Source organism: Lynx canadensis, chromosome D4, assembly GCF_007474595.2.
Source record: "Lynx canadensis isolate LIC74 chromosome D4, mLynCan4.pri.v2, whole genome shotgun sequence".
In the NCBI taxonomy this organism is placed as follows: domain Eukaryota; kingdom Metazoa; phylum Chordata; class Mammalia; order Carnivora; family Felidae; genus Lynx; species Lynx canadensis.
Genome location: NC_044315.2, coordinates 89,847,390 through 89,863,039, shown reverse-complemented (window position 1 = coordinate 89,863,039; position 15,650 = coordinate 89,847,390). Strand labels below are relative to the sequence as shown.

The following is a 15,650-nucleotide window of genomic DNA, read 5'->3' as shown; positions in this document are numbered from 1 at the left end:
ACTAGGTACTGTCCTGAGTACCAGCTCACATCACGGGAACCAGGTACCATCCCGGGAACCAGGTAACGTCCTGAGCACCAGCTCACATCCCGGCGCGCCCCCCCCCGCCCCCCCCCCCCTCCACCGCCCGCCCAGGCTTACCTGCCAATGACCTCGATGTTGGAGATAGCATAGAAGTACTTGTAGAGGTTCTCCCGCTGCACGTAGGTGCCCCCCAGCGCCGGGCGCAGCAGCCTCATGCGCAGGTCCGTGAGGGTGAAGAAGTCCTTGAGGCCCTTGGCGCTCTCCAGGCGCGTGTAGAGGTTGCCCATGTTGCGCATGTCGGGGCCGGCGAAGATGGCCAGCCGGTCCCGCACCTCGAAGCGCACGTGCTTCTCCTTCTTGGAGCCCGCCCAGCGCGAGTACTCCTCGGTGCACAGCACGCGGTGGGCGCCCGACGCCGGCAGGTCGCGGGCCCGGCGGGGGGCCATGCCGAAGGCCTCCGTGCAGTCCTCGGCGTAGAACTGGTAGGGGTGCCACGTGCGCCCATTGTCCAGGGACTTCTCGAGGACCATGGCCGTGGGCCGGCCGTACTCGAAGGTCACCACCACGTCGTCCGTCAGCTCCACGCTCTTGTTCCACGAGAGGGTGATGTTGGCTTCCAGGGGGCTCGGGTAGCGGCTCCAGGGGACGCTCTGCCAGTACGTGGCCAGGCCCTCGTCCTCCCTGTCGAACATGAGCCGGGGCGGGTGGGCCAGGTCTGGGTTGGACGCGTCACACTCGTTGCTGCACAGGTAGGGGTTCTCCTGTAGGGGGAGGAGACGGCAGGGGTGGGCGCCGGCCGCTCGGAGGCCCCGGGGAGCCGCGGCCCGGCCTGGCCCCCACCCCCCCACCCCCACCGTGTGCCCGGGTGTCGACCGGGAGGTCGGGGGGCCCGTGGTCTGGTGTCCGGGCACCGGGCGCCTCTCCTGGGCCGGCAAGCCGTACCCGTTTCCCCAAGGCACATAAAGTCACGCAGGCCCACGGCTTCCCAAGGAAACACACACTCGCTCCTACTCCAAATACAGACCATCAAGAAGGGAGCGTGTGTGCGATCGGGGCTCCTCGTGGCCCGCGGGAAGAAGTCCTACCTCTTCAACACAACTCTTTAGTACTCTCCTTCCACCGTATACCTGGAGCCCAGTCTCCCCCTCCCGGGCTCCCGTCCTCCACTCCCGCCGTGTCCGTGCCCCTGAGTCTTTGCAGACGATATTCCCTCTCCTCGACGTGCCCTCCCGCTCTCTGCCGGCCTTGAAAATTCCTACTCACGTTCTTAACCCTTTAAACATCTCCCACCCCAAGACGCCCTCCTGACCTACTTTAAACGGTACCGTCAGTAGCAACCCGAGGGGCTGCGGTAGAGAAACTCAAAGTCACGGCAAATATTGGTTGAACCGCCGCCCGGCGTCAGGCATGATGTCTCCGTTACAGACCTCATGCGGAGTCTGGGAGCGCCGGGAGGTTGCTGGGTGAGTCTCAAGAGGGTGCATCTTTGTGGCGGGTCACTTCTGGGGCCTTGGCACAGGCCTGGTGGGCTCAGTGGGGGGGGGGGGATGCTGGCTCGGCCCCCCATTTTCTCTGCCTCCTCCCCGCCTGCCCCCCAGGAGGCGGGCAGCCCGCTCCCAGCCATCGATGTGGCCCCTCAGCTGTCACAGATGCACCAGGCCAGTGCATACCCTAACAGTAGGGGAAACCGCTCATGGGGTGACAGAGGGTCCTGGAGACTCTCTCCACTGTGGGGCTCAGTTTTCTATAGGCCCAAAACTGTTCTAAAACATAGGCTATTAATTTAAAAAAAAAAAAAAAAAAAAAAAAGCCGTCACAAAGAACCACAGTGCCCAGACTGCTCACGGCCCCTTTTGATGAATATTTCAGGTCTCTGGTTTGCTCAGAGACAAAAAAGCATGGATGTGAGTTAAAGTCTCTCCCTCCAAAATGAGCCACCCGGCTCCCACGGGGGAGTGGGCGCGTTGCCTCCTGAGAGGCCGGGTTGGTGCCCCGGCCAGCGTCACCGCTGATGCCCTTTAGTGGGGGACGAGTTCCCAGGCCGCCCCGGGGTCCTGGGTGGGCAGGCTGGCCCCGGAGATTACTGCGGCAGGCTCCACGAAGCCTTGACCAAAATAGCTCTGTCCTTGGTCCCCCGTGGTGCCGCTGTCCACCTCACCTGGCCCGGGCCCACTGATCCTCAGGATGCGCAAACCTCGGGATGGAAGGGGTAAGCCGCTGAGTCCAACTCCTCGCTCAGCAGACGGGAGAACAGGAGAACAGGAGGGACTGGCCCAGGTCCCCCTGACAGGGGGTCGCGTTTGAGGATGAGGCCTGCTCCTGTCCTAGACAACCTCGGGGGTGTCCTGAAACGCGGGTGACTTCGCAACATGGCAGGGACAGGCATCTGGCTCTGCTCGTGGGGGGTCCCAGCTCCCTTGAGCTCCAGCTCAGTGACCTTGGGCCGTTGCCCCGAATGGGAAGGGGGCTGAGAGGCTCCCTGGGGATGGCCCAGCGGCCTGCAGAGGCCAGGCCTGGTGGCAGGAGGGCAGCAGACTGCGGGGGCTAGAGGAAACAAGCCCCCCCGGGGGGACAGCCCCTGCCCCAGTCCCTCTGCCGGCCCCCAGCAGAACCCAGAGGCAGATCTGGCTCTGGTCATGCCATTTGGGATGGAGACGCCCCAGAGCTCACACATGGACACTGGGGGCAAGAGGACCCTAGGTTGGCATCCCCACCCCCCCCCCCCAGCAATCTCGCGCTTCCCACCCCCAGTTCCCCTTCTACTGCTGCTGGCACCCTGTTAACGGCTAACTTGTGTCTCCCTCCAAATCCCTCCTAAACGTCAGGATCTCGGAATGTGACTGGTCGGAGATAGGGGCCTTTGAAGGGTGATTAAGTTAAAATGAGACCATTAAGGGGCGTCCGGGTGGCTCAGTCAGTTAAGTGTCCGACTTCCACTCAGGTCATGATCTCGTGGTTCGTGGGTTCGAGCCCCGTGTCGGGCCCTGCGCTGACCGCTCAGAGCCTGGAACCTGCTTCCGATTCTGTGTTCTCCTCTCTCTCTGCCCCTCCCCTGTTCACACTCTGTCTCTTAATAATAAATAAATGTTAAAAAAAAATCTTATAGGGGCGCCTGGGTGGCTCAGTCTGTTGAGCGTCTGACCGGCTCAGGTCATGAGCTCACGGTTCGTGGGTTTGAGCCCCGTGTCGGACCCTGCGCTGACCGCCCAGAGCCTGGAACCTGCTTCCGATTCTGTGTTCTCCTCTCTCTCTGCCCCTCCCCCACTCATGCGCGCTCTCTCTCTTTTTCTCTCTCAACAATAAATAAACATTAAAAAAAAAATGAGACCGTGAGGATGGGTCCTGATCCAACACGACTGGTGTCCTTGTAACGAGAGGAAGTTTGGGTCCACAGAGAGACACCGGAGGCGAGTGCACACAGGGGGGAAAACCACGTGAAGAAGAAGGAAGAGGGTGGTCATCTGCAGGCCAAGGAGAGAGGCCGCAGAAGAAACGAGACCTGCCTGGGGCTTCAAGGGTCACACGAACTTTGATCTTAGACTTCGGGCCTCCAGAGGCACGAACAAATAAATTTCTGTTGCTTAAGCCACCCGGGACCTAGCTCATCCCCAAGTTGGGGACAAAGGAAAGGTTAGGGTGGGAGCAACAGTTCAGAGGGGCAGGACTGAATTGTGAGTTTTGTTGTTTTTTTTTTTTAATTTTTAAAAAAAATTTTTTTTTTCAACGTTTTTTATTTATTTTTGGGACAGAGAGAGACAGAGCATGAACGGGGGAGGGGCAGAGAGAGAGGGAGACACAGAATCGGAAACAGGCTCCAGGCTCTGAGCCGTCAGCCCAGAGCCTGACGCGGGGCTCGAACTCACGGACCGCGAGATCGTGACCTGGCTGAAGTCGGACGCTTAACCGACTGCGCCACCCAGGCGCCCCTGAATTGTGAGTTTTTTATGATTTCCCCAGAAGCTCCCTCTCTGCAAGCCTGGTCTCCAGCATGCCGTCACCAGGTGACATCATACTTCGTGCGCGTCCGGATAACTCCCATCGATCCAGCACCTGGTTGCCTTTTCCCTGGTTGCCTCATCTCCTCTCCCCTCTGAGTCTGTGCTCCTGTGGCCACTCTCCCTCCTCGGGGTTTTCAGAGCCCTACCCCCATGCACCTCCTCCAGGAAGCCCTCCTTGCCTGACTCAGTATTTAAACCCAGTTCCTTTGTCATCCATCCTGGGTTATCAGGGTGTTCATCTGGGACAGCGTGGGAAAGCCTCTGTATAGGGCCTGGACCTCAGTAGCCGGTCACTAAATTAGAGTTATTACGGTCATCATATTAATCAGTTATTCACATAACGACGCTTCGGTTAATATTCCTCTATCTCCGGTCGGATGTCGATATTATTCCTGTCAACCCTCCTAACTGCTGTGACTCACCCACACTTCACCTTTCCCCGGTTTTTCTCCACCCCCCTGCCTTACCAACCCTGCCCAGCCTCTTCGGGGACCCCACGGGGGGACATCGGATCCAGCACGACCCCCGGCTGCGTCAGCCTGTCTGTTACCAGGAAGACTGACACGGCCCGCTCTGCCAGGGGACGGGGGGGCTCCAGCTCGGCTGCCGACACCATGCGGCCTTCACCTGCAGTGCCCTCTGGCCCCCCGCCCCCCCGGCCCGGGAAGCAGATGGTCAGAAACTAATGAATCAGCCTGTGCATTTACCAGCCCCGCGCCTGCTGCTGAACGGGCTTAATCAACAGCGAGCACGATAAATAAATCCCAAGCCATCGCCGGCACAAGTCTCTCCGCCTCTCTCCCATTTCGCTTCTTCCTTCCGCCGCCCTGCCCTCGCGCCCCAAGATCTTTGAGTTCCATTTAACCACTTAGGGGTGCGGGGCGTGTCCCATGCTGAAGGCGATGTCCACGCGGGACCAGCCGTCCGTCCCAAAGGGCGAGGCTCTCGCCCTCGCGTTCCTTCTGTTCTCCCCTAGCAAGGGTCCCGAGGAGGAGCCTGGGGTGAGGGGCCCAGTTTACCCCAAGCCCCCCACCCCCACTCCGTCCCAAGGGCTGTGCTTCAGCTCATTACAGCAGGTGCGAGGGAGGGGCTGGGCTGGAGGGTAGGCGTCTCCTTCCTCAGTCTGGACATTTCCACCCGTCTCTGTGAGATCAGGCTGATAATGAAACAAACAGTCCAAATAATGCCTAGTGTCTAATACCTGGCCTCACACCAGAGAGAAAGTTAGGGGGTGTTTGAGGCACGCCTTTAACCTTTTAGGATGATACCAAAGCCAACACCTGATATTATCAAAAACAGTGATTAGTTGTTTAGACCTTTTATGAATAGCACCAAAAAAAAAAAAAAAAAAAAAAACAACTAAAGAAATAAGAATCATGTCCCTGATTAAAAGCTTTGAAACTTTCTCCCAAAAAAAAAAAAAAAAAAAAGTCACACACCACATTTTGCATCAAATCCTGGGGATTCACGGGGTCCCGTCTCCCCATTTAGGAGCCCCGGTTCTGGAGTCTGGAGCAGTTAAGGAAACTGGCTTGGAGCTCCACAAGTCCTGGGTTTAATCTCAGCTCTATCCCTTGAGGCTGTGTGCCCTCGAGAAACTTGCTTTACCTCTCTGAATGTTTCGTTTCTCATCCAACCTGTGAGATAACGCGCGTGAAATACCTAGAAAACGTCTCCAAGCGGCAGCAACGATTATTCAACAGCAGCTCCAGACACACTCGCTCAGGGGCTTTCCTTGCAACCTTCCTGGGGAAGAAGTAAGGCTGAGGGCAACCGGCTCATTAACAGTAAAATCAGAGCCTCACACGAGCCGCCGGCTGCCTTGGGGACCGCGGGCTCAGGAGAGCCTAACGATCCTGCTGCTCACCGAGTGCTAACCGTGTGCCAGGGCTGGGCACCCATTCCACGTGGCAGACTCCCAGCATCCCCCCGGGCGGTCAGTGCTCCCAAGGACGTGCCACCCCCCACGTCACTTCCTCTGAGCACAGCGGGATCCAGCCAAGGAAATCTTGGGGAAGCCCAGCCTGTCCTACTTGCCTGGCTGCAGGCTCTCCCATCTCTGCAGACACACCCAGGAGGGGTGGGGGTGGCGGGGAAGGGCAGGGGCGCAGGGCGAGGGGAAGGCAGCCAGCTAGGACGACAGCACCAGAGAACGGGGTGGGAACAAAGCGACAGACACACCGAGCAGGAGTCGCTTGGGAAGAAGTATCCTACGGAGAAACCATTTCGTACCACGATTTTCAAACCTTTCCGCGGGCTCTCGGATGCTTTCGCTCTTATGTCATTTTTCTGTGCAAAGGGGCGACGGGGGCGGTGGTGGGGGGGGGGCGGTGGTTACCGTTGGGAGTCAGAAGCCAGCCTGGAAGCAGTGTAGACGACAGCTTTGGGCAAAAAACATAATCGAGCAGGAAAGCCAACTGTGAGCAGGGATGGGGGTAACCGTGCCCAGGGGAGGTCTGGCTGTCTGGACCAAGGAGCCTCGGCGGGGTCAGCGACTGAAACTGTAACCAAGCCTTGGGGAGAGGAACCAACAGCTCTGCGAGGACGGGCCCGCATCCTAGGACGGGCCCGCATCCTAGCCCGGGTTGAGATGAACAATCCCCGACGGGGCGGGCCGTGGTGACGTGTGCAGCAGCGTCAGAGAACTCCCCCAGGCGCCCACCGGCCACACACAAACCCCCGCACCTCCCCGCTGGAGGGGAAGCCCCGCGAGGGCAGCGGCCCCACCCGCCTCCTTCCTCCCTGCAGCCGGGACCCCGGCGCTCCTTGGGGCTGCTTGGGAAAACTTGGCGGAGTGGACGGAGTCCAGCGAGGGCGAGAGGGCTGACTTCTCAGGGCCCCCGTGAGAATCACACTAGGCTCCGCGTGGCAAGCGCCTTGCGTGACCCCGGCTCACCAGCGATGGGTGTAGGGACAGCACCACGGCCGCCGCCAGCTGGGCAAACAGCACGGTCCACACCCCACGCGTGGGCCGTCCTGGAAGATGGGGTCCTTTCATTTACGGTCTACAAAGGAGGAAAGGCTGAACAATGTCTCAAGGTCACACTGCTTTTTTGTTTGTTTCTTTGTTGAACATTTATTTATTTTGGGGGAGGCAGAGAGAGACAGAGCGCAAATGGGGGAGGGGCAGAGAGAGAGAGGGAGACGCAGAACCCGAAGCGGGCTCCGGGCTCCGAGCCGTCGGCACAGAGCCCCACGCGGGGCTCGAACCCACGGACCGCGAGATCATGACCTGAGCCGAAGTCGGACGCTGAACCCACTGAGCCCCCCGGACGCCGCAAGGCCACAGGGCTTTGAAGGGGCCAAGTGGGACAAGAAGCCAGGGAGTCGGGCTCGGTGATGTGGCAGGAAACTATGCCCTTTGCCCAAAAGGGAAGGACGCCACCGCCCCCAGACCCGTGCCGCTCCCTTGAGAGTCGGGTTCCACGGGGAGGCAGACAGCCCATGGCTCTGCCACCCAGGCGTGTGGGCAGGCCCAGGGAACAGTTTAGCAGCTGACAGATTTTTCTGAACCTGTCTGCCGAGTTGCCAACTGAACTGTCTCATGCTCAGCCCGTCAACCTCGGCGCGGCTGCAGGCATCTGCTGGTGGGAGGCGGGAGGCTGCCAAGGAGAGCCCTGGGGAGGGGTGGGGGGCGAGGGGTGCCAAGGTGGAGGGACGCGGGGCAGGGCCATCACCAGGCATCCCGAGGGCTCTGAGGGTCAGGCGAGGCAGCACCAGCTCCCTCTTGCAGAACTGGACTTGGGCGAGCAAAGGTAGGGGAAAGGCAACAGGCAGCTGAACCAGCCCCTCCCTCCACCTTGCAGGATGCTTCTAGAACTCCGGGGGAAACTCTTCCAGCCTGGGCAGGTGTGTAAGTCAGTCCTAAGTCCCCTGACCCATAGGGTCACGGATCTGGGATTCAGGTGATTGTCCCTAACCCCACGTATGACCCTGGGCGGGGACTTGCCCTGTCGGTGCCTCAGTTTCCCCATTCGGGAAATGATCGAGCTCTGACACTGACCTCGCCGAGTCCACGTTCCTCGGCCCCCCACCCCACCTGGGAGGCAGGGCACAGAGGGAGGGCAACCCCTCCTCCCTCCACTCCAGGGAGAAAGCCAGGGTGCCCAGGGAATTCTCCCTAACAAATTATTTCCTATCTATTGGTAAGAGAAGTTGCAGCGGGGATAAATTATTAACAAAGCGGAAGCGAGATTCTGTCGCGAGCAGATTCTAATTCCGGCTGCCCTGGCGGTCTCTGGCTCCCCACCCCCTCCCTCCCTGACCTCTCCTCCTGGGGTTCCGCTGACCCCTGTCTCTGTGGCTCCCCCCTCCCCAACACCCTCACCCTTTTGGGTTTCTGTTTGAGCTGGAGCCTGGACCGAAGCAAGGTCACCCCTCCCTGCTCGTGAATCAGCGGAAAGCGACCCGAATGGCATTTCAGGGCAGAGCTGCCGCTGGCCAGGGCAGCTCCCCTTGGGTTTTTTTTTTCTTTTTTGGTTTGGTTTCTTGTTGGAGCCGTTTCTTCCCAGCCCAGCCACTGCTCATAGGAAAGGCCAGGAGCCTGGACAAGGGGCCTTCCCTGGCCTCATCCATCCAGCGGGCATCTCCTGGTCAAAGGTCCACCTCAGACCCCCCGGGCCCGCCCTGACCCCAGTTATTCAGCGGCCCAGATCAGCTCTCCACTGTTCCAGTTGTCCAAGTTGTGTGGGAGGAAAGGGAGGCCTTTCACTTCAACCCTGCCTACAAGTTACCTCCTTCCAGAACCTTCCGTGACTGGGACTGCACTCTAGGACAGCAGGGACCAGGTCTGGCCTACCCGTTCCCCACACTCCCCAGTGACGATCTGCATGAGGACCCCCAGCCATCGGCTGCCACGAGAGTGTTTGTCGAGCCCTTACTCATGAGGGCACCTTCTCGCCCGTGCCAGTCAGTCTCCTTGCTCCGGCGCAGCTCAGAGAGGGTGAGCAACCCGCCCGGCACCACCCAGGGAGGGCTGAGTGGCTAGCCGGCTTCCGACAGCCGTGGGAGCAGCCGGCTGAGGTTGGTTCTAGAAGCCGGCAGGGACCCCCACCCGCCAGTCCCGTGCCCCACCTCTGGCTTCCCCGACAGACACAGCCAGCAAGACCTTCTGGTGACCAGAGGGCATCAGGTTGCCCCGGAGGACTGTCCAGGAGGGGGTCAGCTGGGAAGCCAAGGTCAGAAGGACAAGGGTGCAAATGTCAAACCCCCACTCACCAGGAGGGCAGGTCCAGTAGGACTGATTTCCTCCCTCAACTGAAGAGCCAGAGGGGATGGGTGGGGCCCTGTCAAGGCTCTGGCCAGACAAGAGTTAATCTTTCTAGGAGCTTAAAATTGTATAGCAGTCTCCCCCCCACCTCATCCACACGGGACACTTTCTAGTACCCCCAGTGGATGCTTGAAAACCCAGATAGTACCAAACCCCACATATACTGGTTTTTTCTTCTTTTTTAATGTTTATTTTTACATACATTTATTTACTAATGGGGGGGGGCGGTGGAGAGAGAGAGAGAGCTCGTGAGCAGAGGAGGGGCAGAGAAAGAGGGAGAGAGAGAGAATCCCAATGCGGGACTCGATCCCACGACCGCGAGATCTCGATCTGAGCTGATATCAAGAGTCGAACGCTCAACTGGCTGAGCCACCCGGGGGGCCCCTACCTTTCTGTTTTTATTTAAGAAATCTCTACACCCAGGGGGCGCCTGGGTGGCTCCGTCGGTGAAGCGTCCGACTTCGGCTCAGGTCACGATCTCGCGGTCCGCGAGTTCGAGCCCCGCGTCGGGCTCCGTGCTGACGGCTCGGAGCCCGGAGCCTGCTTCGGATTCTCTGTCTCCCTCTCTCTCTGCCCCTCCCCTGCTCATGCTCTGTTTCTCCCCCTCTCTCAAAAAGTAAATAAACATTAAAAAGGGAAAGAAAAGAAATCTCTACACCCAACGTGGGGCTCCAACTCACGACCCCGAGATCAAGAGCTGTGCGCTCTTCTGACGGGGTCAGGCAGGCAGCCTGACCTGTAGGCGCACAACTACGCGGGACCCGTTTTCCCCTGTAGGCGCACAACTATGATAGAGTTTCATTTACCAATTAGGCACAGCAAGAGAGCAACAATGGTGACTAACAATAAAATACAACAGTCGTAACCAAACACGGTCACAAAAGTTATCTGAGTGTGGTCCCTCTCACTCTTCCTGTGATGTCCTCACCCCTCCCGTGACACGAGGCGACGAAAGGCCTACGTGACGGGGCGCGGTGAGGCGAGGGATGTGGGCACGGGGACACAGCGTGGGGCCACCGTCTGACCCAACGCCAGGAGGGAGATCATCTGCTTCCAGACCACGGGTGACTGTGGGTAACTGAAACCACAGACAAGGGATGGCTGCTGTACTCTTAAAAAAAAAAAAAGGATGCATTCTGTTTTGCCCTGGGCATATGTGGATTCTTCCCACAGCCAGATTTCTAGGAATGTTCGGGGTGGGGAATTCTATCCCAGCCAAAGGGAGCCTGCACCGATCCCTATGGTCCCCCCCCACGGGCGGCTTCGGCATCCCAGCCCCTCACCTGCTACCACATCACTGACCAGGCACGTGCAGGCGTCGGTCTCAGACCAGGAACGGCTCCCCCTCCATTTGCACACCCCCAGCGACAGGGAACTCATTACCATAAGAAGCAGATAGGCCAAACTAGACTGCTAACTCCCTAGAAAGTCTGGCAGTATATTTTGGTTCCCACTCCACGTACTTTCTTTGCCCCAGGCCCCTTGCTTTTTGCGTTTTGGTCCTGTTTTCTCTGCTTATGCAGTAAACAGTTTCTAATTGATCTGAAGAAGCATCTAGAGAAGCTGGATTCGCCCAAGCCCTCCTACCCCCCCCATGTCAGGAGCTCAAATCCTTCCCCACCAGGGCCAGCGGGAAGGTTCGGCGCCTCCTCCTGCACAGACACAACCCATTCGGCCAGGGAGCCGCCTGCCCTGCTCTCAGTCCCCCCTCCCAGCACACCCCACTCCCCACCAGAGGCCCCCCACCCAAACAGCCCGATGCTTTTGCTTAATACCTTTTTGCAAAGTAAAGAAGGAGAGATGGGGGGACGAAAGAGAGGAGAGAGAGAAAGGGAGAGAGGAGAGAGAGGGAGAGAGGGAGGGAGGGAGGGAGGGACCGGGCAGGGTGGGGGCAGGGTGCAGGGAGGAGAAAACCACATCCAGAGAAGCCGGGTAAAGTGCAGTATTGATTCAGGACTCAGAAAATGCTTAGAGAGTAGGAAACGCGCCTGCTCTTTAAAAGCTTGTGCAAAGCTGAAGCTACACACATGCAGCCTTCCCAAAGAGGGCCTGCTCTGCTGACATGAATATTTTATCAGGGAGGAAAGAAAAAGTGGTGGGGAGGACTTAAATGCTGGGGTGGGGGTGGAGGGCAGAGCGCGGAGCGGCCCCCACCCCCACCCCGAGAGCAGACCTTGGCCTCCTTGGCAAAGAGCAGAGCAATGGGGCCTCGGCGGTCCCGAAAGGGGCACCCACTGAAAGGGGAGGGCCGGGGAGGGGTGAGGTCCGAAGCTTGATCCGAAGCCCCTCCCCTAACCTTTGCCCTGCCACCGCCAGCCCTCCCCCACACTCCCCTGCTGAGCCCCGGAGGCCACCCCTTCGGATAAAGTCCAAACCCCAAGGGGTCCTGGCTCTGCCCAGCCCCCACCATTCACGCCCCGCTCTGCCTTGTTTCTGTTTGGTTTTTTCTTAAACTTCCACACTGAGTATTGTCACTGGACAATTGGGATCATGATTTTTCACGTGAGACTTCCTCCTCTCTACGCGTGACAATCCTACGAGCTAAGGCACAAGTCCTCATTTTGTTTTTCAGATGAGGAAACGGAGGCACGGGTAGGCACCGTGCCCGATGGGACCTCGATGAGCAAAAGGCAGAACTGGTGTTAGAAATTGCAAATTACGTGCTCTACGGAAAGCCTAGCAGGCTACCTGTCCCTCGCCATGCAGTCATTCCTTGGTTTAGGGGCAATTTAATGGCTTTGTGGGCCACAGATGCAAGAGTGGACACAGCGTCCAGAGGGATGGGGACTGCCTGTACGAACAGCCACAAGCCGAGACCTTGAAGGCCTTCTTCTTGCTGGTCTCTGAGGAGCTGAGAAGTGGTGGGGCAGCCCGGGCAACAGCTGGGCACACTTGGACAGGTGCACCACCCTGTGGATGAATCCTTTGGAGAGGGCAGGGGTGGCGAGGCTGAGCTGGTGAGGGTCCGTTCGTTGATTTATTCACATAGCCTTGCCGACTGTTCCCGCATGTCCCGTTTGCAAAGTAGTCCCGGCAAAGCAGCAGTCAGGCCAGGCTGGTCATCAAAATTCCTGGAAGGGAGGGCGTGCAAATATTCCTGGGCCCTCAGGCCAGAGATTCGGCTCCGGGTTAAAAGCAAAACCAACCTACCAAACCCCTCCGCCGTGACTCGGATGCCCGGTCGGGTTTGGGCATTCTGTGACGTCAGGCCTGCTATCACCATCACCCCTGATTCATAGGCGAGGGACGTGGAGCCCCCGGAGGCCAGGCACCGACTCAGGGTCACACTTCTAGTAACCCGGGCATTTTGACCCCTTACGGGGGCACTGAGCACTCTACGGTGACCGCCAGAGAAGCCACCCTTGGCTTGAGCCCCCAAAGTGGCCCAGGTGACAGGCCTGGAGGAGAACTGGGCTGGGCTGGTCAGGAAGGCTTCCTTGGGGAGGTGGGGTTTCGGAAGGGCGGGCCCGGAAGGAGGGGTGGGCTAGGGACGGACAGGCGAGGAAGATTCAACCAGGCTGTGAGGAGGGGGGCCCTGTGCAGCGAGGCCCCGTAAAGGCCAGTCTGGACGTGCAGAATTTGCGCAGGGAGAGACGGGTTAACGCACTTGGCAGGCCGGGGGCCTGGCGGGGAATGGAGGGGATGAGGGCAAAGGGGCGGCCTGGGGCCAGCGGCGGCCTTGACATTCAGCAGCTACAAGAGGGCCCTGACTGTGGCTGGCCAGCCTTCCTCCGGGAAGAGGGGTTAAGAACCTGAGAACAAAGGGCGAGGGACCCTGAGGCGGGAGCCGGCACCCCTCAGCCCCCAGAGGCCCGAGCAAGGCTGGGGCGTCCGCAGGTCAGGGGCAAGGACGGGTTCCGAGAACGAACTCTCTCCCTCTCTGGCCTTTGAATTTAAAGGAATGACAAGATGCTTAAGGCCGGAAGGGATCCGGCTGGTCCTGGGAAAGGCTGAAATGGTGGTTCTCACACTTGGTGGTGCCCCGGGACCGCCTGGGGAGTCCAATTAAACCCCGGTGCCCAGGCCCGCCCCAGGGACCGTGTGCAGGATGGGCAGGGAGCACACGGGATCCCCCGTGCAGCCGGCTGAGAGCCGGGCACGCGGGATGCGGGCCCCAGCAGAGCCTCGGATCTGCACAGCGACCCGGCCCCTGCCTTCTCCACTCCCCCAGTCCCATCGGCCCACCCGAGTTTGGAGCCTTCAAGAAGGCCGCCCCAATGGTTAGGAGACACGGGACCGACGGAGGAGACAGGCACAAAATCGGACCCCCTTTCCTGATGCAGAGGCGCTGCTCACCGTGGTTCTCACCTTAGACGCACCCGGGCCCCCAGACCAGCCACGTCACGCCCTCTGGGGTAGGTCCTACCTCTCGGGGCGGTTCAGCTGCCCAGGAGACTCCAGCGTGCAGCCAAGCTCGAGGCCACTGCCCCGAGGACCCTGCCGCGGGACAATTCTCCATCTGGCGGTGGCACCCGGCCCCCAGCCCCTCTTTCCTACCGCTACCCCCAGGCTGGGAGGCGGCCAGATTGTTGGGGATCCCTGGTGGGAAGGGGCGGGCTGCCCAAGCCAGGCAGACAGGCCGGTGGAAGGCGGTGGAAGGCAGACGCTGCCACGCTCCCCCCTCCCCGTGGCTCTCTCCCCCCTCTCTTTTTAGGTCCATTACTGTCCATTGTTGGGTGTGTATTTTTTTCCCCACTCTTTCCCCAGAAAAACAGCTCAGGTTCCTCCAGGCAAGGCCGTCTCCCCAGAGCGTGGGAGCACACACACTGCCAAGTAGATATGATATAAGTGAATTATCAACTAAGCGGATCTGCAGACTCCGTCATGTCTCAAAGGGCGGGGGGGGGGGGGTAACCGCCACCATTGCTCACTCCTCCCCAGCCGTCCCTCCTGGGGCTGACAGGGCGTGCTGGGGGAGGAGAGGCTGGCAGGGGCAGTATGCTCACCCGGCACGAAGGGCCACACGAAGGGCCACACGCAGATGACAACCAACTCAATCCATCAGGCGCTAAGCTATTCGGAGCGCCTCACGTCAGCCAAATGGCCTGCTTAGCGGCTAAGTGCTGGGTCCGGGCGGCCCAAGGTGGAGGTGCCGAGCTCGTCTGCTTCAATGCTGTGTGACTTTGGGAAAGTGGCCTCCCCTCTCCGAACCTCGGGTTCCTCGTTATTCAAAATGGGTATAGGTAAGTCTTCTGGGAGGGTTCAATAGGTTAGGTGAGGTTAAGTGCTTGGCATACAGTAGGCGCTCAATAAATGCAAGCTGTTGGTTCTCTGAGGAAGAGGAGGAGGAAGAGGAGGAGGGGGAGGAGGATCAAGACAATCCTCAGACAATAGGACCAGTCAGTTACAAGAAGGAAGGCATTAATTTTCCTGAGCATGAGGGCCCCCCAGAAGGACCGTAGGGGTCCACGAGTGGACTCAGGGCGGTGTGCTTGTAACCGTGTGTGTGCGCGCGCCTGTGTGTGTGTGCGTGTGTGTGCGTGCCCTGTTCCTGCAGGAGTACCATGGACTCTCAAAGGGGTCTGAACCCCCGAGGCAGGAGCCCCTGCTGAGGGACGGGTTGGTCTCCTGCTTTGTTTGTCCCCCTCTGGGTCCCTCCTGGGTGCCTGGGACCTTACCGGTTTGCTCCCCCGCCTCTCCCGCTCCCTCTCCAAGTTTCAAGGTCCCGAAGGTTAGCAGCAGAATCAGGGAACGCAGTGGGGTTCTGAGGTTGACCAGCCGTCAGGAAATCTCCACCTCAAGACTTGCCTTGAGGTCACCCAGCTTCTAGAAACCGGTCCAGTGGGGAGCCCGGACTCAGCACGGTGCCAGCCCCAGAGCTGTGGGATTTGGGAAGGTACCTGGGGTGGGGACAGGGACAGCGACAGGGTGCCCTGTGGCTGGCTGGCTTCTCCTTCTACCGTCACCTGCCTTGGGCTGTCTCTTGATTCCCAGAGGGAGGGGACGCCCCAAGAACCCCAACTGGCCGCCGCCATCTGCTTGGGCCAGAGCAGAGGAAGGTAGCTCGAGGGTAACGTGCAGGCTCCATCGCTCACTGGCCTCCTTTTCACCTTTGCCCAACAACAGACTCTGCTATGACCGAGGGGGAGATGCCCTGGTCGTGTTTCATTTCCTTTTATTTCCCTGGTCGACACTTGGAGTCAAGTGGACAAATGACATGGGCCGAAGGAAGGAACCGGGATGAGGGATGGAGGGATCCAAATGGTCCCGCGGCACCCAGGGCAAACAGCCGGGGGACAAGAGTGCCAGATCCTTGATGACGGGCCGAGTCCCTTTCACGGGGGGCGGGGGGTAGCTCTAGAAGGCCCCAGGTTTAGGTGTGGAAGGCAGATCAATGGGAGGGACGCAGCGAGAGCTAG

General features: G+C 59.5%; 1 protein-coding gene across 2 annotated transcripts in view; it reads right to left on the bottom strand.

Annotated features, from left to right (window-relative positions):
* The window catches only part of NTNG2 (netrin G2), a 67,363-nt gene that overhangs the window by 37,806 nt on the left and 13,907 nt on the right, over window positions 1–15,650 (bottom strand). For both annotated transcript variants that reach the window (XM_030293738.1, XM_030293739.1), the window contains exon 4: window positions 142–785. In XM_030293738.1, the coding sequence (XP_030149598.1) occupies window positions 142–785 (644 nt within the window). The remainder of the gene's footprint in view (window positions 1–141; window positions 786–15,650) is intronic.